The sequence below is a fragment of the Geotrypetes seraphini genome, chromosome 10 (assembly GCF_902459505.1).
Source record: "Geotrypetes seraphini chromosome 10, aGeoSer1.1, whole genome shotgun sequence".
Taxonomy (NCBI): Eukaryota; Metazoa; Chordata; class Amphibia; order Gymnophiona; family Dermophiidae; genus Geotrypetes; species Geotrypetes seraphini.
Window position 1 is genome coordinate 57,998,012 of NC_047093.1, and position 24,196 is coordinate 58,022,207.

Here is a 24,196-nt window from a genome sequence, read left to right on the forward strand (position 1 = left end):
TATCTCAGTCACGCTCCTAATTTTCATTTTCATTTCATTTGCATGTGCTCTAGTCCAGTATTTTCAACCTTTTTACACCTATGGACCGGCAGAAATAAAAGAATTATTCTGTGGACCGGCATCGGTCCGTGGACCGGCGGTTGAAGAACACTGGGCTAAGTCGTGGGCCAGACCCCGCCCATCTCTACCCAATTTCCAGTCCAGACCCCACCCCCATAATAGTACTAATTGCACCTTGCACGTCCCGTGCCTCATCTGGAAGCCTTCCCTCTGACGTTGCAACGTCAGAGAGAAGGCTTCCGGTTCAGGCGCAGGATGCCCGTAGGAGCCACTGCCCGTGGCTTTGTGCACTGAATTAGTTAGGAAGAGGGAGCTGGCTCGAAGATATCGCCACATCGATCGTACCGTGGACCGGCGATTGAAGAACTCTGTTTTGGGCCTGATGCACGTGCTGGCCCTGTGGACCGGCAGGAAATTTCTGTGGACTGGCACTGGTCCATGGACCGGTGGTTGAAGAACACTGCTCTAGTCTACATCCATTCCAATTATCTTCTGTATTCATTTTACATCTTTATATTCAATTCGCCTTCTCATTTTATTAGATTTATTTTTATGATTACCTATAATGTTCTTATATTGATTATTTTTATTTATGGTTTATCCTACGAGGACTCCCAAGGAATGCTTCACAGCTGAAACATAGCCCATGTTGGGTCCACAATTTGACTTTTGGCTTATATCTCCCATAAAGGAGCCATTGTTGTCATTCTGAAACACCTGTGCGGTCATTTCCACCCTTTTTGTCATGCCCGATTATAGCATCAGGAGCTTTTAAAATGCCAATGTGCGTTTCATAAGACTAGAGATCTTTATTGCAAAAATCAGAGACCTCACTTCTATGTATGTAGAAAAGAAGAAACCTCAAATTTGAATTTAGGATTGCTATGCTCAGGTGAAGGGTAGAGAATAATGCTTCTTCTACCTGCCCTCAGATTTAAACCCTTCTCATTAACTTCAGCTGCCATTCACAATGACATTGAAGGCAGTGCAGGTTGGAAGGGGGGCAGATAAAAGTGTCCAGCTTAGCTACAGCATCACCAGTGGCATAGCCAAGACTGAATAGGTCCTGGAAGGAAAAATCAAAATAGCCCTCTATAATGTTTATTTATTTTATTTCAAAGGTACTCGACATACCACTTACACACATATAGTGCGACAAGGTGATTTATAGAAAGGAAATCCAAAAATTAAGAGGAATGGTAACAATTAAAGTAGCAGAGGGAAAAAAAGGAAAAATAATCATAGGAAAGTTGAAATATCCATGTTTTGAGCTGAGTTTTGAATTGTTTCAGAGAAGGGGCAAGACAGATATGATCTCGCAAAGGAATTCCATAAAGACAGGCTAAGATACCAAAAGAAATTATGCAAATGTGATCCAACCAAATCTGAGAGAATGGTGGTACAGTTAAATGAAAAACATGTGATGGGTCAGGGGGAACCAGCTGGAGGGCGAGAGGAATGCCCAGTATGTAAATGAACCCTACAAAAAGCATACACATTTCAGACCTTATATACAGTAGAAATATATCATAGTACTAGAAAACCAAAATGCAAGATATCAGAGATGCACATTTCTCAAAGCTGATATATTACAATTAATACATTTAAAAAATATATTTTCCTACCTTTGTTGTCCGAGTATTAGTTTGGTCCTCATGTCTCCTTTCTACTTTTCTCTGTTTTTTCCTAATTCTCTTCTCAAAGTTTTCTCTCTGTGTGCCCATCATCCCTTTGCATTCCTTATCTGTCCTGTCCAGCAACTCCCTTCAGTGTCTCTGCCTTATCCTCACATGTTAAGCATTTGCTCTTCCTGTACCCACCATGTCCAGAATTTCTCCTCTGAATCACTATCTTATTCTTTCCAGCCCCTACCTCTCTGTGCCACAGTCCCTATGCTCCCTCCATCCCAGCATCTCTTCTCTATATTCCTGTCACTCCCCATGTTCAACTTTTCCATTTTCTCCCCCCCTTCCTCCTGTACCCCATAGCCCAGGGCCAGCATCTGTTCCTCTCTTTTCCTTGCTGACTCTACCCTCTCTCCCACCCCAGGGCCAGCATCTCTCCTTCTCTCAACCTGATTCCCCTTCCCCCCTAGTCTGGCATCTCTCTCTACCTCCCTCCATTATTCCAGCATTTCTCCTCTTCCCCCGGTCCAGTATACAGTATATCTCTTTCTCTTCCTGCCCCCCCCCCCACGTCCATATAAACGTTAATGTAGTGGGTTGCTAAGAAAGCATTTATATCACCAAGAGAACGTAGCAACGGGAATTCAGATATTGACCTTAGAGTATAGAGTGCTCATTCGGTCTGTCATTCGTCATTAATCCCTGCTAATGTTCTCATATTCTTATATATTTTTTAGAATCTTTTTATAATCTTTTTGTTGTATATTGTATCATTTAAGTTATCAATAAACTAATATTTATCCATAGTGTGTTTTGATCACTTAGCTTTTTTTGCGTATATGCATTCTGTGATCTACTGGTTCACCAGTGCTGTCCCAGCATTAGATTAAATATTCCCCCATGCCAACGCGTTTCGCTTAGCTTTGTCAGGGCTGGGGAATCATAGTTTTAACTTTCATACTAACACGCCGGTAATAACCCCCACGTCCAGCATATCCCTTCTATCTCTGTACCTTTGGTCCAGGATCCTTGCTCTCTTTTCCTCTAGTCCAGCAAATCTTCTCCTTTTCCTACCAGGTCTAGACCCTTTCACTCCCACAGGTCCAGCATCTCTCCCCTCCTCCCCACCTTTCTCTCTAGTCCCCTCCCTCTCCACACAGTCCTTCAAACTTGTACCAGCAGTGGCAGCAATAACAACATCTAGGGCCTTACCAGGGCTTTTCCTCTCTTGTATATCAGAGTAGGTGAGATAACTTCCTGGGTGATATGAGGCAGAGGAAAGGCTTTAGTGGTGCTAAACAAAGGCTAACTGCTTTTTAATTGCTTCCTCTGCATGTTTGGAGGACCATGGAAGGGTGGGTGCAGTGCTAAAGAGAGCTGCCAAATTGAATGGTGGAGGGGGGGAGAGAGAGAAATGCTGAATAGCAAGGATGGAGAACAGGAAGCCAATGAGCAGTTCAGTTTGACAGCAAGCAGCCCTACAATTGTGCAGTCCTGGGATTTTTGTTAGGCTCGCTCAATGGTAGCTAAACCCCCAAGTATCACCTATGTGGTTAATGCAGAGAAGCATAAAAAAAAACACAGCCACATTACTTACAGGGGAACCAAATTAGACTTTGGGTTATTTACTTTATCTTGTTTGCTTCTTTAGCAAGAAAATAATAATTAAAACTCAAACTGAAGGACAAAAGTGCTCAGATTTGGCAGATTTTCAACACAAAAAGAGAAAAAAAACCCTCAGAAATTAATGGCAACACAGGACCTCAGCCCTTTGGTTGATATGATTTTTCTTAGCAGTTCACTAAAGTTTTGGTGCCACCTGCAGGAAAATTGTGGAAATACTACTACTGTCCTGTATCTTACACCTACTCTATAAGCTCCTTGCAAACCTTTATGATGCTGAGTTACTGGAAAAAATGGCCAAGGCAATAAACAGATTGCCTGAACAAGCTATGTCTAAAAATCAGTGCTATCCAGATTTGCTCAGCCCATCCTCATTTCTTCTCAAATCCAACCCCTGGGTATAGAGATAGTATCAGACAATTTGGAGGGATTTTTGTCCCAGTACTATCTGTATAATGGCCATAATTCACAGATAGGCCCAGATTCTATAAAGACATCTTGAAGATAGGCGTTTAGACCAGCACACCTAACCAAGCTAGGTGTCTAACTTCCCCCCCTCCCCACACACACACCTTTTACAAAGCTGTGCTAGTGTCTGCCGCTGCGATAACTACCCCAAAGCCCATCTTATGACCATCGGTGTCTGCTGTAAGAAATATAACAACTGGGAGGTAAAAATTAAAATTAATTGGGTGGTAGGCACTTACCAGAAAGTGGGCATGTTTAAGGGATGATCATGGGCGCTTTGTTTGTAGGTGCCTAAATTAGACTCATATGCCAGTATTTAGGCCAAGAATCCCCCGGCATAAAAAGGGGGTGCCTAAGGTTTTGATGCCTAAGTCCCAATTTAGGTGCTGCAATGCATAATTCTATAAACGATGCTTAACTCATAATTGATATGCACTACGTGCCATATTCCTCACATCATCTATGTTTTAGGTGCTGTTTATGGAATCAGGATATATAACTTGCTTTGAATACTGAGCTCAGTATTCCTGGGAACAGATCCTTTGATTGTCTTCCAGAGGATGCTGCGACTTTAGAAACTGCACTGCCCTTGATTATATTATGACACAATGCTGTAAAAATGTTTATATTCTTCCTGTTCAAATCTCCCTTAGTGGAAAGTAGTAAAATTAAAAACTATAAATTAATTTTAGTGTTACTACAGGGAGCTCCTAAAGTGATTCAGAAGTTCAGTTCCCATAACTGGAATCAATTATAAAAAAAATTAAATAAAAGGAAGGATCATAAATTATGGAATATAAGTTTCCAAAATATCCTTTGGTAAATGATTTACAAGTCATTTACAATAACATTAACAACCCCAATGCAGGGGGCTCTGCCCTTTAAGACTTACTGGATGCAGTTAGTCCTTATCCTACAACAAATTTCACTTTTTCCTCCACTCCTGATTAGTCTCCATGGCTTGCCTTCTAAGCACTACCTCTGTTAAAAAGCTCTGCCTATCCCTGTGCTGTGCAGAACACGGCCTAAATAAAAAAAAAAAATGCAGCACAACTATCCCCTACCTGGCCCACAGACGGTCGATTTAATGCCTGTTTTCTCCAGCACTGGAACTCGATTCACGGCCCCTTCAATGTGCTGTGTGAAAATATCCCAGTCCAGATCAAACAAACCAAAGGAAAAGTCATCAGAAACCTAAAAAAGCACAAGGGGACATGCAGTGATGAGGACAGAAGTATCAGAGGAAGGAACCGTCACTGTAATATACCTTTATATGAGGGTCATAAGTAAAAGCCAGATGCAGTAAAGTATTTTTTCCCATTCTGTGTTGTATACCACAATCTAAGTCTTCACTACAAAATTAATTCTAACTTTGTCAAGATGAGGGGGGGGGGGTGGGAATACCTCAAGGAGTTGTTAGTTGGATGGGAACATCTGAGAAGTGAAAAAAATCAGTGAGAAAAAGCAAGAGGAAAAAAGACAACTGCTTTGGTTCTCAAAAAAAAGACAACTGCTTTGGTATAAAATTATTCAGTTACGCAGACGACTTTACAATCATTATCCCGTTCGCCACTTCTCTCTCTGAAGCTACCCCTATGGCTACAGAAGTACTAAACTTGATGGAACAATGGACAACAGAATTCAGACTGAAACTTAATTCAGAAAAAACTAGATTCTTCGTTGCCACGCCACACCCACTTGTCACCACAACATCACACTTTGCAACAACAAACTCAGCTATCCTATACAACCTACAATGAAGGTTCTGGGGATAATACTGGACCAAGGCCTAACCATGAAAGACCAAGTGAGCTCCCTAGTCAGAAAGGGGTTTTTTTTACTCTCTGGAAGCTTAGGTCTATTAGAGCATACTTTGACACTTCATTATTCAGAATTCTTGTACAATCCCTAATACTAAGCCATCTCGATTATTGTAACATCACCCATCTGGCAATCTCCCAGAAGAACATGCAGAGACTGCAACTGGTGCAGAATGCGGCGGTCAGGTTGATCCTTGGGTTGAAGAAGTCAGATCACATAACCCCTTCCTACCGACTCCTTCACTGGCTGTCGATGGAGGCATGTGCGAAGTTCAAGCTGGGATGCTTTTGCTTTAAGGTACTATCCGGTTTAGCCCCTAAATATATAATTGACCTCTTCCACTTCTCAACTAATAGACACAAGAGAGGTACACACCCGAAGTTCATCTCCCCACCGGTTAGAGGATGTAAATTTAAAAGACACCACCAACATCTTCTCTCTTACCAAACGGCATTATGGGGCAAAGACTTGGAAAAACTAATTATAAATGCAAATAACTATGGTGAATTTAGGAAACACCTAAAGACATACCTGTTCTTGAAATATGTAGGTAGTGAATCTGCACAATCTCTCCCATCACAATCTCCCACCTCAATCCCCCCCCCCCATCACAACCGTTCCCACTGCTAGCCACTATTCATCAACTAAGTAAGTTCTACTCTATTAGTAGCATCTTTCTAATCACTGTAAACCACATAGAACTTCACGGTACTGCGGTATATAAACTGTTATTATTATTAGCTGAAAAGGTAAGGAAAAGCAAGTTAGACTTCATAAAGTACAAGAGATTGCAGAAAGAGGAAGACAGGCAGTAATACCTGGAACAGGTAAGAAATGTTGATAACGTACTCAGTGAAGCAAAGATGCAAGTGGAATAAAAATTTGCCAATAAGGTACAAAGATAAGTCAGCAATAGGAAAAGTTCAAACATGACACTGTGAGGCTCAAGAGTGAAGGGGAAGAATATGTAGATGCTGATAAGTACTGTATAGAGTGGATTGCTTAACAAATATTTCTGCCCTATGTTCACAGATGAAGGGCCAGGAGTAGGACCACAAATAACAAACACTAATAAAAATGGATGTGTGGCAGACCTTGCCTGATTTTCAGAAGACTGTGTTCATGAAGAGCTACCTAAACTAAAGGCTGACATAGCAACAGGGTTGGATAGAATACATCTGAAGATGTTGAAGAAACGGGGAAGTTCTGGAGTCTGCTTTCTGGCCTATTGATGTTTTTTTTAGAGCCTGAAGTAGTCCCAGAGACCCGAGAAGGTGGATGTGGTTTCTCCTCAGGAAAGCAGAAGTAAGGAGGAGAATGGGATCTTCAGACTGGATCACTGTGTTGAGTAAATTTATGGAAATGCTTCTGAAACAGAGGATAATGAGGTTTCTAGAATCCAGTGGATTGTGAGACCCAAGGCAGCATTGTTTCACTAGAGGCAGATCTTATCAGACAAAACTTGATTAATATCTTTCACTGGGTGACTAGACAGTTGGATCTAAGGAGAAGAATGCTCAGATTTTAGAAAAAAAAAAAAAATCTAGATGTGACTGTAGACAATATGCTTAAATCAACTGCCCAGGGTGTGGTGGTGGCCAAAAAAGCAAACAAGATGCTAGGAATTATTAGGAAAGGGATGAAAAATAAGACCAAGAATATTATAATGCCTCTGTATTGCTAGATGGTGCAACCTCACCTTGAGTATTGAGTTCATTTCTGGTCGCAATATCTCAAAAATGATATAGCTGAATTACAAAAAGTTTAAAGAGGAACAAACAAAATTATAAAGGGGGTGGAACTGCTCTCATATGAGAAAAAGCTAAAGAGGTTGTGGTTCTTCAACTTGAAAAAGAGATGGCTGGGGGGGGGGGGGGATACGATTGAGGTCTACATAATCCCGAATGGTGTAGAACAGGTGAATCTGCTCGTATTTTTTATTCTTTCAAAAAATACAAAGACTAGGGGGGGACACTCAATGAAATTAAATGGGAAATACTTTTACAACACATAGGAGAAAATATTTTTCACTCAGAGAATAGTTAAACTCTGGAACTGGTTTCCAGATGATGTAGTTAGCTTATCTGGGTTTAAAAAAAGCTTGAAAAAAGTTCCTGGAGGAAAAGTCCATAGTCTGTTATTGAGACAGACATGGGGGAAGCCACTGCTTGCCCTGGATCGGTAGCATGGAATGTTACTACTATTTGGGTTTCTGTCAGGTACTTGTGAACTGGATTGGCCACTGTGGAAATAGGATACTGGGATAGATGGACCATTGGCCTGACCCAGTATGACTATTTTTATCATCTTATCTTTGACAAATTCCGAATATGGGTTAGAAACTGACTTGAGTTGAAAGCAACAGAGAGTAATGATAAACAGAGTTCACTCTGAAGAACAGGATATTACTACTAATGTATCACAAGGATTGGTCCCTGGGCCAGCACATTTAACATTTTTGAGAGCAATATGGCAGAAGAGCTGTCTGGTAAGGTTAGTCTTTTTAAAGCCAATATTCAGAGTGATTTAAGCGGGGCTGCAGCTTAAACCGCTCTGAGCCACCAACGCCAATATTCATCAGCACTAAACCAGGCAGCGTCACTGAATATTATTTCTGACCGCTCACTAAAAGTGGGCAGGTCAGAGGCAGTACAAGGGTAGCAATAGGTTGGAGCCAGGAGTTATAGGGGTGCCGGCAACTGCGTTAATTAAGCCACTGAGCAATGCAAGTACCGGCACTGAATATCGGGCCGGCGTAAGCATAACTTATTTTTTAAAATCTTTTCCCTAGAGCCCCCTCCCACCCCACCCCCAACAAAAACCCCTCCTTTAATGCTTCCCCCATTTTGTGGCAAGAATACAGATCCTCTACCCCCAACCCCCCAACCATCCAGGTACTACTTATCACTTATATAGTACTGAAAGGCATACGCAGTACTGTACATTTTGATGTTTATAGACGGTCCCTGCTTGGAAGAGCTTACAATCTAACTTGGACAGATAGACATGACATATAGGGTTGCAGATGCAGAACCCAAGGTGAGAGGAGTTAGGAGTCAAAAGCACTCTCAAAGAGGTGGGCTTTTAACTGGGCCTTGAACACTGCCAGAGACGGAGCTCGCCGTAGGGATTCGGGTAGCTTGTTCCAAGCATACAGCGCAGCAAGGCAGAAGTCTGGAGTTGGCAGCCGAAAAGAAGGGCAGAGAAAGGACCTAGGGGGGTGGGAATCATATGGGGAGATAAGTGAAGAGAGATAGTGAGGGCCAGCTGAGTGAGTGCATTTGTAGGTAAGTAAGAGGAATTTGAATTGTATTCGGAAATGGATGGGAAGCCAATGAATTGACTTTAGGAGAGGAGTAACATGAGTAAAGCAGCTCTCCGAGAATATAAGTCATGCAGCCAAATTCTGGACGGATTGGAGGGGAGAGAGAAGACTAAGCAGAAGGCCTGAGAGTAGCAAGTTGCAGTAGTTTAATTTTCTGCCGGTCCACAGGGCCGGCACGTCCATTGGGCCCAAGACAGCGTTCTTCAGCTGCTGGTCCATGGTGCGATCAACGCGGCGTCTGCGGGCCGGCTCCCTGAGTGCTGCAGTGCACAAAGCCATGGGAAATGGCTCCTATGCATGGCTTGCACCTGAACTGGAAGTCTTCTCTCTGACATCACAACATCAGAGGGTAGGCTTCCAGATTTGACGCGGGACGTGCGCAAGAAGCCACTGCCCACAGCTTTGTGTAATGCAGCACTCAGGGAGCTGGCCTGAAGATGCTGCGTTGATCACACAGTGGACCGGCCCAAAGATAACACCGGGGGGGCAGGCCAGAAGGCAAGGTACATGGAGGGAGAGAGACAATAATGGTAGGAGAAATGCTTTTATTTTTTTTTATTTAGTGATTGATTTGTCTGGTTTTTTTAAATTTAGTGATTTATTTGTCTGTTCAGGAAGAAATGCATTTGTTTCTTTTCCTCTGGGGATTGTACTGCTTGTAGAGTCTTGCATCTTAGGGTTTGTTTAAGTAAATATTAGTACTTTTAGTTTTTAGTCCTGCATTTGCATGGGGTTATCTGTTTTCTGGTAGGAATGAATGTTAAAAGCATACAATGTGCTTTGTGTATTTTAATTTTTGTGGTTAACCATTATGTGTTGTTAATACAATTATGTTGTGTGTATATATGAAAAATGAATGGAAAAAATGGTGTTACAATTAGTACTATTATGGGTGCGGGGTCTGGGGTGGAGATGGGTACGACTTAGCCCAGTGTTCTTCAAATGCGGACCGGTGCCAGTCCACAAAATAATTATTTTATTTCCGCCGGTCCATAGGTGTCAAAAGGTTGAAGAACACTGGTCTTAGGAACCAAGATACCGCTCCTCTATCCATCTCCAGGTGGGTCCGCCCACATGCAAATACGCCCACATACATTTATTTGTAATTAGAAATAAATATTTCACAATATATAATTGCATATTGTTTTTGTGATTAATCACTATGCTTTAATTATGTTCAATTTATAACAATGAAAATATATCCTGCATATCAGATATTTACATTATGATTCATAACAGTAGCAAAATTACAGTTATGAAGTAGCAACAAAAATAATTTTATGGTTGGGGGTCACCACAACATGAGGAACTGTACTAAAGGAAGGTTGAGAAGGTTGAGGAGTGTGTGGCACAGTGGTTGAAGCTACAGCCTCAGCACCCTGGGGTTGTGGGTTCAAACCCCACGCTGCTCCTTGTGACCCTGGGCAAGTCACTTAATCCTCCATAGCCCCAGGTACGTTAGATAGATTGTGAGCCCGCCGGGACAGATAGGGAAATGCTTGAGTACCCGATTGTAAAACCGCTTAGATAACCTTGATAGGCGGTATATAAAAATCTTAATAAACTTGAAACTTGAAACCACTGATCTAAGGTAGGGAGAACGAGAGGGCACTCTCGAAAGTTGAATGGGGATAGATTCCGTACAAACGTAAGGAAGTTCTTCTTCACCCAGAGTGGTAGAAAACTGGAACGCTCTTCCGGAGGCAGTTATAGGGGAAAACACCCTCCAGGGATTCAAGACAAAGTTAGACAAGTTCCTGCTGAACAAGGACGTATGCTGGTAGGGCTTGTCTCAGTTTGGGCACTGGTCTTTGACCAAAGGGCTGTCGCGTGAGCGGAATGCTGGGCATGATGGACCACTGGTCTGACCCAGCCGCGGTAATTCTTATGTTCTTATACATTGACACCCATGGTTCAATGTGCGGCAGTGGCTAAGAAAGCAAATAGAACGTTAGGAATTATCAGAAAAGGAATGGAAAACAAAGAAGAAAATCTTATAATTCCCTTATATCGCTCTATGGTACAGCCGCACCTCAAATACTGTATGCAATTCTGGTCACTGTATCTCAAAAAATATACAGTGGAATTAGAAAAGGTACAGAGAATGGCGGCAAAAATGATAGAGATAGGACAACTTCTCTATGAGGAAAGGCTAAAGAAGCTAGGGCTGTTGAGCTTGGAGAAGAGACGGCTTAGGGGAAATATGATAGAGGTCTATAAAACACGGAGTGGAGTGGAGTGGAAAGGGTAGATATAAACCACTTGTTTATTCTTTCCAAAAATACTGTATATACTCGAATATATACCAAGATTTTTTGGGTCTCAGTTTGTATTTGAGTCACCACCCGACCAATGGCGCAGTTGTCCTCCATTCAACTCCCGATGACCACCAGAGCTGTAATCTTCAATAGAATGATCCTCCCCCCTCTCTCCCTGCTGAATAGATGCCCCCCACTGATGAATCTTGAAGCCCCTATCCTCCGTGCACATAAATTCCCACTGTCACAACCATCCTCCATGCACGCCCCGCTCTCCGACATCGCTCTTACCATTAGCACTGGAAACTGCTTCCGCTTTCAATGTTGTATTCTGATCCAGTGCAGAACTTTGAGCTTCTGTGCATGCTCAAAGCCTGCCAGCTTCTGCCCCCTCCGAGATTCTCAGAGAAGGCGGGAGTAGGCAGACCTTGCACTGGATCAGAATACAGCATTGATGGCAGCAGCAGGTTTCCAGTGCTAATAGTAAGCGCGATGTTGGGGAGTGGGGCATGCATGGAGGAAGGTAGCAGCGACAGTGGGGGTTTGTGTGCATGGAGGATAGCGGCTTTGAGGTTCATCACGTCAGAGGAAAAGCATTGGGGCAGCCGCGTCAGGTACCCTCTGAGAGCAAAAACTTTGGTTTTGAAAAGCACCGCGAAGGTGAAGGGAAGGAGGAAGATGGCCGGACAAGGGGAAGAGGTTGAGTGGCACTTCAGGCTTATTGTGTGAAGAAAGGGGGGAAGAAGGAAAAAAGAAGATTACAATTAATTCAAAACACTGCTGTTAAATTAATTTACAATGCCAAAAAATACGATCACGTCACTCCCCTCTTAATAAAATCTCATTGGCTTCCGGTAAACCACCGCATTACGTTCAAAGTATTACTTCTAGTTTATAAAGCCATAAATTTTAATGAGCCACAGTTTATAAATAGATGGTTAATCCCTTACAATACTTCTCGTTCACTTCGCTCCTCTTCTTCTAACCTTCTTACGGTCCCCTCTTTAAAGGTAATTGGTACTAGGCGTAATGATATGTTTTCAGTATTGGCCCCTCAATCATGGAATCTTTTACCTCAGTATATTAGGGACTTAAAAAACTTAGCCGTATTTAAAAAAGCATTAAAAACTTTCTTTTTTAAAGATGCGTATGATTCTTAAAGTTTTTTTTGTTCTTTTTTTTTTCTCTTTTTTTTTTTTTCCTTTTTTACCAAATTTAACCTCCCCTCCTATTTGTTTTTTTCCATAGTTGTAACCCTCCTTTTCTTGCTAAAATATTGTAATTTCTCCCCTATTTTTCCTCACAACTCTTGTATGTTTTTTGTCTAAAACTAATATTTGTTTTAATATGTAAGTACTTTTGTTTGTCATTTTTTTTTTTTTTTTAAATTTATAACAAAAATTAGTTTTTACATTATCACCATTGTCTATTTTACATGTTTTATGGTTTTGTACATCGCCTAGTAATCTATAATAGGCGATTCATTAAGAATCAATAAACTTGAACTTGATGACAGGCACTGAATGGAAGACTGGGGTGTGAGAGGAGAACAAATGCTGAATAGAAGTGGAGAGGAGAGAGGAAAGCAGACGCTGGAAGGAAGTGGAGCAAGGGGGAGCAGATGCTGGATGGAAGTGGGGAGGAGAGAGAGGGGAGTAGCAGCTGGAAGGAAGTGGGGAGGACAGAGAGAGGGGAGCAGACACTGAATGGGAGAGAGAGGAGGAGAAGGCGTTGGATGGAAGTGGAGAGGAGAGAGAGTGGAGGAGACTCTGGAAGGAAGTGGAGAGGAGACAGAGAGCACATACTGGATGGAAGGAGGGGATAAAGATAAAAGGGCACATGCTGGATTGGGGGAAGAGGCTAGAGTTATATACTGGAAGGGGTGAAGGAAAGAGGTGGAAACCTGTAGGTAGGCACAATGAAAAGAGGGAAATTGAGGACTGGATAGTAAAAAATAATTTAATCTAGACAGAGGCAGAAAATAAATTTAGAAGGAAGAGCAGGGAAGAAAAGGGAAAGGAGAGGAGAGAGTTATGCTAGACCATGGGGGTAGGGAGAGCAGACAGATACCAGATCTGAAGGGGGGGGAGGAAGGGAGGAATGGAAGGAAAGAAGACAGAGATGCCAGACCATGAGGGGAGCAGAGGGAAGAAGACCAATTGGGGGGAGGGGGAGGGAGAGATGGAAGGAAGAGGCCTAGAAAGAGAGCAGATGCCATATGAAGAGGCAGAGAGAGAACAGACAATGGATGGAAGGAATGATCAGAAAATGATGAAAGCAAAAACCAGACAAAGATAGAAAAAAATTTATATTTATTTTATTTTGCTTTAGGATAAAGTAGTATTGTAGCTGCATTGATAAATATTTATAATTAGAAAGTGGAAATAAGATGATCCTTTTTATTGGACTAATTTTAACACATGAAAAGGGACATCAGATCTTGTTGCCTATTCTCTTAATTAAGAACATAAGAGTTGCCATACTGGGACAGACTGAAGGTCTATCAAGCCCAGTATCCTGTTTCCAGCAGTGGCCAATCCAGGTCACAATTATCTTGGAAGATCCCCTCCCAAAATAAAACAGATTTTATGCTGCTTGGAATAGAAAAAAGCAGTGGACATTCTCAAGTTTTTGAAGACTGGTTCACCAGGATCACCCAAATTTCTAACCTCAAGTTTATTCTTAAGTCTTCCTTTTTTCCTCCTTTTTGTGGGGACGGAAAAACATCACTGGTTTATATTAGAGTATATACAGTTCTAGGACTAGGGGGCATGCGATGAAGCTACAAAGTTGTAGATTTAAAACAAACCAGAGAAAATATTTCTTTACACAATGTGTAATTAAACTCTGGAATTCATTTCCGGAGAATGTGGTGAAATCAGTTAGCTTAGCAGGGTTTTAAAAAAGGTTTAGCTCATTTCCTAAAAGAGAAGTTCACAGGCCATTATTGAGATGGCTTGGAGAAATTCACTACTTCTTCCTGGGCTAAGCAGCATAAAATCTGTTTTACTACTTGAGATCTGGTTAGGTAGTTGGACCTGGGTTGGAAACAGGACACTGGGCTTGATAGATCTTCGTTTTGTCCCATTATATTTTGTCAATTATTTGAGCTGAAATTACATTTTCCTACATGCAAAGGCAGGCTGGTCTTACTCACATCATCCCAGAAGACTGGATTGGATTCATATCCACCTACAGACAGGGCATCACCCTGGAGACGCAGGTATATAGAAGCATCATGGTCTCGAACATTTGGCATGTTCTAGAAATATGCAGGAAGAATCATCATCTCATTACTGGTGGACAGAAAGTAGGTACACGAGTGGTATGAAGTTAAATTTCAATTCTTTCCCTATGGGGTTTATTTTCAAAGCACTATAGGAACCGATGGTACTTTGCATGTCTAAGGACTAGATGCCTAAAGTCAGTGATCATCGCTAAACCTGTTTTCACCGTTTAAGCGACGATCACTTTTACCTACTTGATGCACAAAACGGCTCATCTTGTGTTTAGTAGCCAAGCAATTGATTCACTAACATCACCTGGCTATGCAACCCCCCCCCAAAAAAAAAACAAAAACAAAAAACAAGGGTTTTAGCTATCAGGAAAAAAATGACAAGTCTGCCTGGGGTTTTTTTTTTTTGGGGGGGGGGGTTCAAGTGGCACAGATATTTTGCGTGTGTTACATATGCAAAATATCTGTCCCATAAAAAAAAAAAGAAAAGACGGTCTCCCACTGCAGACGACAGCCCTCCCCAATGATCCCAACAAACGCGGCACTGGGAATTTTCCCTCCCCCCATGAGAGAAAATTGACAGGAGGAATGCTCACTCCTCCTCCTGCCAACGAAGGTTCCCCCCAAACCATCCCCTACCCTCCTGAAAAAAAAGACAGGAGGGATGCCCACTTCCTCCTGCCACCGGATGCTCCCCAAAACCTACACCCTCCCCCACATACCTTTGCTAGACAGTGGGAGCTGGAGGGAAGCACAGTCCCTTCAGCTCCAAGCCCCACCTGTGGAAAATGACGGACCTTCCCCTCCCTGGCGCATCATGTGATGCATGGAGAGGAGCCTAAGGCCCCGATTGGCTCAGACGCCTTGGGAGTGGCCTTAGGCATCTGAGACAATGAGGGCCTTAGGCTCCTCTCTCTGTAATCCCATGTGATGCACATGGAGGGGCCTAAGGTCTGACATCTGAGCAAATCAGACCTTAGGCTCCTTCCTGATGTCAGACCTTAGGACCTCCCTGTGCAAAACGGGGGATACAGAGGAAGGAACCTAAAGCCAATCAGGGCCTTTAGGCTCCTCCCCATGCATCACATGGTGCACCGGGTTGGGGAAGGCCCATCATTTTCCATGGGCGGGGCTTGGAACTGGAGGGACATGCTTCCCTCCAACTCCCAACATCTAGCAAAGGGTTCATGGAGTGGGGGTGGGGTTCGGGGGAGCATCCAGTGGCAGGATAGAGTGGGCATTCCTCCTGCCTTTTTTTTTTCTTTTCTAGGAGGAAGGGGGGAGGATAGGGGATGGTTGAGGGAGGGGGCGGGGGGGGGGTCGATGGTGCAGAGGTCCAGAACTGGATGGGGGCATGGCGCAGGGATATTTGGCCAGGCAGGAGGGAGTAGGAATCCTTTCTGCCATATTTGCTGCCATGTGGGGAGTCAATGTGCCGGTTCGTGGGGAGGGGGGGGTCAATGGGGAGGGCCATCAGCGCGGGAGGATTTTTTTCTTTTTTTAAATGGGGCAGATTGTGTGTGTTACATCTGTGCCATTAAAACAATGAAGCCCTAACAGCAGTGACAAGAGGCTGCTTCCTCTGTCACTGCTGTTAGGGCTCTGCGCATGTGTCAATCGCTCACTGAGCGATTGATCTGTCAGGTTTGCATGCAAACTTGGTAGCATATCGATCGCCATTCCACAATCGGCCAGAGAACGGTCAACAGTGATCCACTCGGTATTACCAACTGACTTTAGTGCATCTAGCACTAAGTGCTTTGAAAATGAGCCACCTATTCTCTTTAGCAACAGTCTCAAGGTACAAATAAAATTAAATGCAGAAAGAAACTGAATGGAATACCAGCCTTTTCAGCATCTATCTGATCAATGATACTATTCTTGACCTATTTTAAATATAAATCTGTTTTTCTCATTTGTTTTGCAAGGTTTCTCACTGCTGTTCCGCTCCCTGGCCCTGCTCCTTGTATGCAACAGGCCTAAAACTGCTCGTTTAGGGACAATTTTCCCTTATTACTCTGCATCAACTCAGATAAACAACTTGCGCACTGAAATGCCATAGTCAACCCCCCCCCCCCAAAAAAAAAAAAACCCAAAAACTTCCCTGGATCAATTACTAGAAAAACAGATTCCAGTTGAATAATAACTGCCAACCTGAATCCCTTCTATCCGTTCGGTGACCACATAAGCATGATGCATAGCAATCAGAGGCACGTTTACTCCTGCCCTCTGCCCCAGGGTTCTTGCCCAGGCTCCTGTAAAGCAGGTAAAAGAGATAGAACATCTGAGGTGTCTAAAAATGTCAACAACATAGACGATCTAGCACCGATGGTCTCTGGACGCATCCAGTACACAAGTTGTTACCGATGTGGCAATTTGGCAGCTTCCAAAAAGGGCCCTCGTCTTGTGCACTCTTTGCCCATTTACCTTCAGTGTCTATATATAACAACTAGAGTTGCACGTGCAACTTAATTGTTTAACAAGCCAACTAGCACCAATAATTAAACATTAACAAGCAATTAGCAGCACTAATTAGAATTTATGTGCACAATTTTCTAAGCATATTCTACAGGTATAAATTCTAATGAATGGATTTCAAAAGGTGGTTTAGCCATGGGAGGGGCATGGGGGGTTTCTAAAAATGATGTGCAGTGTTATATAATATACCCAATCCACACAGAATTTAAATATGGCATTTATACCAGGTTTTAGACGGGCATTTATACCAGGTTTTAGTTGGCATAAATGGTCACACCTACATTTTATTCATGGGGCTGGCCGCTACACGCATCCTATAAACTGCACCTAACTTTAGGCACAGCTTATAGAATAGCGCCAAGCGTGTTTTTATTCCGTACCGATTTTTATGGCGCCATATATAGAATTTAGTCCTTAGAGGATAATTTTCAAATCCATTTAAGCACAAGGACAGAGGTTTATGTGCATCACTGACTTGTTATATATTGTAATTTCTAGCATTGTCATAAATTGTCATTTCACACATAGTTTTACCTGTAGCCAGTGGCATAGTAAGAGGCCCCTGGGGTATTGGCACCCCTCCCCCACCTTCTTCTCCATCCCCCCCGTTCCTTCCCTGCCCTCCCCCCTACAGTGCACACACACATGCACGCCCCTTCCCTTCTCACATACCTCTTTAATTTCACCAGTGTAAGCAGCATCACCAATTGGCTGCCCACTGCAGGTTGGTTCTCCCTCTGACATCACTTCCTATGCGCAGGACCCAGAGGTGATGTCAGAGGGTGAACCGACGCTGGCGCGAGCAGCAGGTTAGACTTGTTGCTCGTGTCAGCAAAGAGCTAGAACTATAGTGGGGGGGGGGAGTGAAGCGCATGTGCTGTAGGGGGAGGGGGGGCAGAGAGGAGAAGGGGTGCTGGCGCCCCCACTAAGAAGGAACCCGGGGCGGACCACCCTCCCTTACTATGCCACTGCCTGTAGCAAGCACAGGCTCTCCTAGGGACAGAGCTGGGGCTGGGCTTGGACTTACATACTTTTGGGTTTTCAAAAGTATACACATGGAGGGGCATTTTCGATAGGATGTCTAAGTCTGAGTTTGGACATTTGGGGACAGACATCCAGAAATCTAGCAGAGAAAATGTTCATTCTATCTTTTTTTTTCATATCTATCTTTTTTTTGAAAATGACCTTTGTGGACATTTTGGTCCTTAGCACGTCTATCTTTTTTTGGTCATTCTCGAATATAAATACATCCACATGAAAAATGCACCAAAGCAAGTTTTCAGCAGCTTGCTTTCTTAGTAAATTGTTCAGACAGCTGAGCATAGCAGAGGGGCTCTTCTAAGAAATACTGTAGTGAAGTTCACATTAAAACTTCCAGGTACATATGTCATTAGATCTTGCTTATATTGTATGGCGAGCCCTCCAAAACCCACCCACCTGCACACCACAACAATAACCCTTATGCTTGGGAGCAATGTCAGGCCAACAAGGGAAATCAAAAAGTGCAGTCAGGGGTAGGATAAGTTTAATAAATGCCCAAAATGAGTTACCAAAAAAAAATTATTTTGCTGCTGTGCCAGTAACACTACAAAGATTGGGCCACTTTGTGCAGATATAGAATGAAGCAGACTATAAAACCACTAGCTTTAGGGAATGTGTGAAACAGAATAGACTTTTCTATTTAGGATCTTCTGCATACATCAAAATGATCCAAACTGACCACCGTCACAGAGACAATCTTAGGATCAATGACTCAGCTGGTCTGACTCAGCATGGCAATTCTTATGCTCCTAAGGATGGCAACTCCCACCTGCACAGTTCACTACACAGGTCGTTTGGACAGTGCCATATCTTGTCTCCACAGCCACAACTCTTTTCACGCCCAGATCATCTGTCCTCACTTGTACACCAGTCACTGGACAGTTTTCGATTATCTGCCATGAAGAAGAACTTGAGTCATGAGTTAAACAATATCAGCCAAAGCAGGAGGCATACCTTAGGTCATTATTGACCAGCGAATAGGGTCAGATCAGATGGACAAGACAAGTTGCATGCTGTTCCATGGCACTGGTCACTGTATTGTTATCATCTGACCCAAGCAAAAAAAGAACTTAAGAGAACTAATCAGTGAGGTAAACTCATCTGCTGTTAGAGCAAAATATTGTTCATACATCAGACCTGTGGGCCTTAGACAACCCATGTACTGCAGTGATAACCTTTTCCAACATGCATTTCTTGATTACCGTGGCGCCTTGTGCAGTGGCAGCCCTGGCAAGGGTAGTGCAGGTGCCTGCAGGATCCATGGTGCCATCTTTAGGAACATAGAGTGTGCCATAGAGGTCATCCACATTCATTAGGGGATACAGATCCTTGGTTTCTGCTGGAGAGAGGACGTAGGACTCGACACCGTACACCTTCCCCAGCTACAAAATGAATGCATGGATTGAAGAGAGCCAAGAGAAATTAATATGCTACATGGCAAAGTGTCAATAACAGGATGTCAAAATGACCAAACAGGTGTAGTGAACTATCTCAGAGGTAAAGCTGCACATGGTCAAACACAAGATTTGGGGTTGATTTCCCAGATTTGACTTTTGCCGTTAAGTTGGATGGGGCTTATACAATATCACTGTTTTCATCCGACACCTGGATAACTAGGTACTGATTTGGGACTAAAGTTTCAACTGCTGCACTTTTGTACTTTTCTTGGCTTGTGTAAAGATTTACGTTATTACTACTGAACACAGAGGTGCGAGAGGTCAGCTATAATACTGCATTCTGGTGACAAACCAAGAGATGGGGATCCTAATGTAAACATCTGCAAACAAGACCAATGCCAACTACCCTTCCATTAATATAAAACCATGAATAGAAAGGGATTTTATGCTGTACCATCTGCTGAATTAGATCAAACAATGAATTTAGAAATATTAGGCCAAAAGGGGGGGGGGGGCGGGGAAAAAACTGTTAAAAGTGGCACTCACCGACATGAGTCTCTTGTATTCATCTAGCCGCTGCTTATTGGAAGCAATAAAGAGTCCTCCATTCTGAATCCAGCCTGTGTGCAGACCCGTTTCCTCTGGTAGGTCTTTGCTCACCACGTTGCGAGTGTGAGCCAACAGCTCCACCTCCACATCACTGGGCCGCAGCTGCCAAAGAAGACCTGCAAGAGACCACAGGAGCACCATGACCTGGCACCAAAGACATGGTTGGGGAATGCTGCTCCCTGTGACCCTGGGCTAGTCGCTTAATCCCCCATTGCCCCGGGTACGTTAGGTGGAGTGTGGCCCAAAGGGAGAAATAGGGAAACTGCCTGAGTACCTGAATGTAAGGCTATAAGTGGAATATAAATACTAAATAAATAAACATACAAGGATGTAACAAAATGTTGTCAGTGAGTCACTTGATAACAATGATCTTAACATGATCAGATTTGATATAATCCCTGGAACAAGTTTACACAGGAAATCCAATACAATAGCACTTAACTTTAAAAAAGGAGACTATGATAACATAAGGAGAATGGTAAAAAAGAAATTTAAAGGTGCAGCTGCAAAGGTCAGAAATATACATCAGGCATGAATGTTATTTTAAAATTCCATCTTGGAAGCCCAGAATAGATATACTCCATATATTTATAAAAAGGAGGAAAGAAAGCCAAACAGCAGCTGGCATGGTTAATGAGTGAGGTGAAGGAAGCTATTAGAGCTAAAAGAGAATTCTTCAGAAAGTGGAAGAAGGATCCGACTGAAAATAATTGTAAACAACACAAGGAATGTCAAGTCAAACGTAAGGCGCTAATAAGGAAGGCGAAGAGAGATCTTGAAAAGAAGATTGCGCTGGAAACAAAAAAACACAGTAAAAACTTTTTTAAGGTATATTAAAAGCAAGAAGCTGGGAAGAGAATAGGTTGGACCGCTAGACATAAAAGGGGACCGAGGGATAAAAGGGGCTCTCAGGGAAGATTAAACAGCGGAAAAGATTAAATGAATTCTTTGCCTCTGTCATCACTGAGAAAGATGTGGGGGAGATACCGATGCCAGAAATTGTTACCGGATGATAGGGTCCACCTTAGAAGTCAGTGCCAAAGAAAAGGATCTGGGTGTCATTGTAGACAATACGATGAAACCTTCTGCCCAATGTGTGGTGGTGGCCAAAAAAGCAAACAAGCTGCTAGGAATGATTATAAAAGGGATTGTTAACAAGAATATTATAATGCCTCTCTATTGCTCCATGGTGCGACCTCACCTAGAGTTTTGCGTTCAGTTCTGGTCTCCTTATCTCAAAAAAGATATAGTGGCACTAGAAAGGTTCAAAGAAGAGCGACCAAGATGATAAAGTGAATGGAACTCCTCTCGTATGAGGAAAGACTAAAAAGGATAGGGCTCTTCAGCTTGGAAAAAAGACGGATGAGGGGAGATATTATTGAAGTCTACAAAATCCTGAGTGGAGTAGAACGGGTACAAGTGGGAGAGCTAACGAAGTCTCAAAAACACATTGTTGACTGCCGCGAACAACAACTTCAACTAGAGGTATGGGGAAAGGGAAGGGGCGCACGTATGGAGGGAAGGAGGGGTGCTGACACCCCCACCAACATGGTGCCCACGGCGGACTGCATCCTACCCCCCTTACCACGCCACTGGGCTCAGGGGTGATATGATAGAGGTCTATAAAATACTGAGTGGAATGGAAAAGGTAGATGTGAATTGACTGTTCATACTTTCCAAAAATACTAAGACTAGGGGACAGGCAATGAAGCTACTAAGTGGTAGATTTAAAACAAACCAAAGAAAAATATTTCTTTACTCAACGTGTAATTAAACTCTGGAATTTATTGCCGGAGAATGTGGTGAAATCAGTTAGCTTAGCGGGATTTAAAAAAGGTTTGGAAAATTTCCTAAAAGAGAAATCCATAGGCTTCGGGAAATCCACTGCTTATTCCTAGAATAAGCAGCACAGAATCTGTCTGGCTACTTGGGACCTGGGTTGGCCACTGTTGAAAACAGGATACTGGTGTGTCACAGTATGGCAATTCTTATGTTCTTATGATAAGCTTGGGCTGAACAAAATCTTCTTCAACCACTATTTCACTAGGAGATAGGTTCTGGCAAGACAGTCTACTGCCAGAATCCAGTGGGGAAGAGAAAGAAAAGACGTGCATCCTTTGGAAAAAGACACGGCTGACAAGTGGACTAAACTTATGCCTGGGTTTAGAAGCTTGCTTTAGAGCCATCACTATGGCATTGAATGAAATTAAATCAGTCCCCTGGTCTTCTCCAGGACATCCACAAAGATTAAAAAAAAATATACCATGCCAACATTTTACCCAATATTAAAAAGGGTTTAACTGTGCTTCTCCTGTCCATTTAACTGGTAAGTGTGCTGAATAATGCTGCTAACACAGGGGTAGGCAATTCCAGTCCTCGAGAGTCAGAGCCAGGTCAGGTTTTCAGGATATCCATAATGAATATGCATGAGATGGATTTGCATGCACTGCGTCCTTGAGATGTAAATCTATCTCATGCATATTTATTATGGATATCCTGAAAACCTGACCTGGCTCAGGCTCTCGAGGACCGGAATTGCCTACCCCTGTCCTAACCAATTAGGTTAGGGCAGGCTGGGCATGGAGTACCTACTTAGCCGGTTAGCAGTGATTTTTTGTCAGCTAACTGGCTATGTAACCACATAACGTTAGGACAGCAAAAAAGGCTCTCCTAACTTTGTGTGTTTATGCTAACTGGGCACCAGTCTGAATATTGGCTAGTGCTCAATTAACTGCCAGGTGGCCACCGATACCTGGATATTCAATACTGGCAGTTGTGCAGGCTCCAGCACTGAATATACTGGGGTACTTCAGCCTGTGACTTTGAGCAGCTCAGATACTGCATATTGGGTGGAGTGTATTCAGCCTGCACAGGGACGGATCATTAAAGCCCCTGCGATACACTTGAGTAATCACAGCATACCCACTGGATGTAACATAGATGAACACAGAGGGTCTAGAATTCGGAAATAATAGTAAATATTGAAGAACTAAGGCCAGTACTGGGCAGACTTGCACAGTCTGTGTCTGCATATGGCCGTTTGGGGAGGATGGGCTGGGGAGGGCTTCAATGGCTGGGAGGGTATAGATGGATTGGAGTGAGCTTTGACGGAGGCTTCAGTAGTTGGAACCTAAGAACAGTACTGGGCAGAGCTTTAGATTCTTGCCCAGAAATAGCTAAGGAGAAGAAAAAAAAAAACCAACAAATTTCTAGATTGAATCAGATTGGGCAGACTAGATGGACCATTTGGGTTTTTATTTGCCGTCACCTACTATGTTACTCCTGTACAGTAATGACACCTAAACATCCAAAAGCATCCAACTGCTCCCATCTGCTCCTTTGGACTTCCAACTCAATCAGAACCAGCCTCTACTACGGCTACAGTGTCATTCACAACTACTAGGGCAAGGGTCTGCAACCTTTAAGACATAAAGAGCCACTTGGACCTGTTTTCGAAAAGAAAAAAAAAACTTGGAGCCGCAAAACCATTATAAAACAAATCTAACACTGCATATATTGTTTCTTATCTTAATGCTATATACAGGATCACTAAATTGAAAATAAAATCATTTTTCCTACCTTTGCTATTTGGTGATTTCATGAGTCTCTGGTTGCACTTTCTTCTTCTGACTGTGCATCCAATCTTTCTTCCTTTCTTTCAGCCTCCTGTATGTTTCCTCTCCTCCAGACCTCATTCTCTCCCCCAACTTTTTCTTTCTGTCTCCCTGTTCCCCCTTCTTTCTGTCTCCGTGCCGTCCCCCAAGCCACTCGGTTTGCTGCCACCGCAATCGGGGAACAGCCCCCAAGCCACCGCCGTCCCAAGCTTTCCCTGCAGAACTGTTGCGCTGACCAGCATTCCGCTCCCTGACGTCAATTCTGACGTAGGAGAGGAAGTTCCGGGCCAACAAGGCATTTCTCCTCATTCCATCCAGCCTGAGCCCCATCTCTCCTTGATCCAGCATTTCCCTTCTGTGTCTGTCAGAATTACCATTCCACCTATTTTCCAGCATCACCCTTCTTTGTGTCCATCTCACCTATATCCCTATCTCACCACTTTTTCAGAATCTTCATTTGTCTCTGTCCTTGTCTTTACCCCATGTTCACCATTTGCCCTTTCAATGTCTTTATCTCCCCCCCACACACACACACTTTTTCAGTATTACTTCTATGTCTCTATTTCACCTCCTCTTCATGTTCCCTCTGTATCTCTATCCTTATTCAGTAGGTCCTGCTTACCCTTTCTCTTCTTTTGTGTC

At 43.1% G+C, this 24,196-nt stretch overlaps 1 protein-coding gene across 3 annotated transcripts in view; it reads right to left on the reverse strand.

Moving 5' to 3' along the window:
- Nucleotides 1-24,196, reverse strand: part of SARDH (sarcosine dehydrogenase) — a 117,964-nt gene that overhangs the window by 82,517 nt on the left and 11,251 nt on the right. For all 3 annotated transcript variants that reach the window (XM_033962032.1, XM_033962031.1, XM_033962030.1), the window contains 6 exons: nucleotides 19,878-20,056; nucleotides 19,137-19,316; nucleotides 18,704-18,827; nucleotides 16,570-16,670; nucleotides 14,338-14,442; nucleotides 4,841-4,970 (listed from right to left, as the gene is read on the reverse strand). In XM_033962032.1, coding sequence (XP_033817923.1) covers nucleotides 4,841-4,970; nucleotides 14,338-14,442; nucleotides 16,570-16,670; nucleotides 18,704-18,827; nucleotides 19,137-19,316; nucleotides 19,878-20,056 — 819 coding nt within the window. The remainder of the gene's footprint in view (nucleotides 1-4,840; nucleotides 4,971-14,337; nucleotides 14,443-16,569; nucleotides 16,671-18,703; nucleotides 18,828-19,136; nucleotides 19,317-19,877; nucleotides 20,057-24,196) is intronic.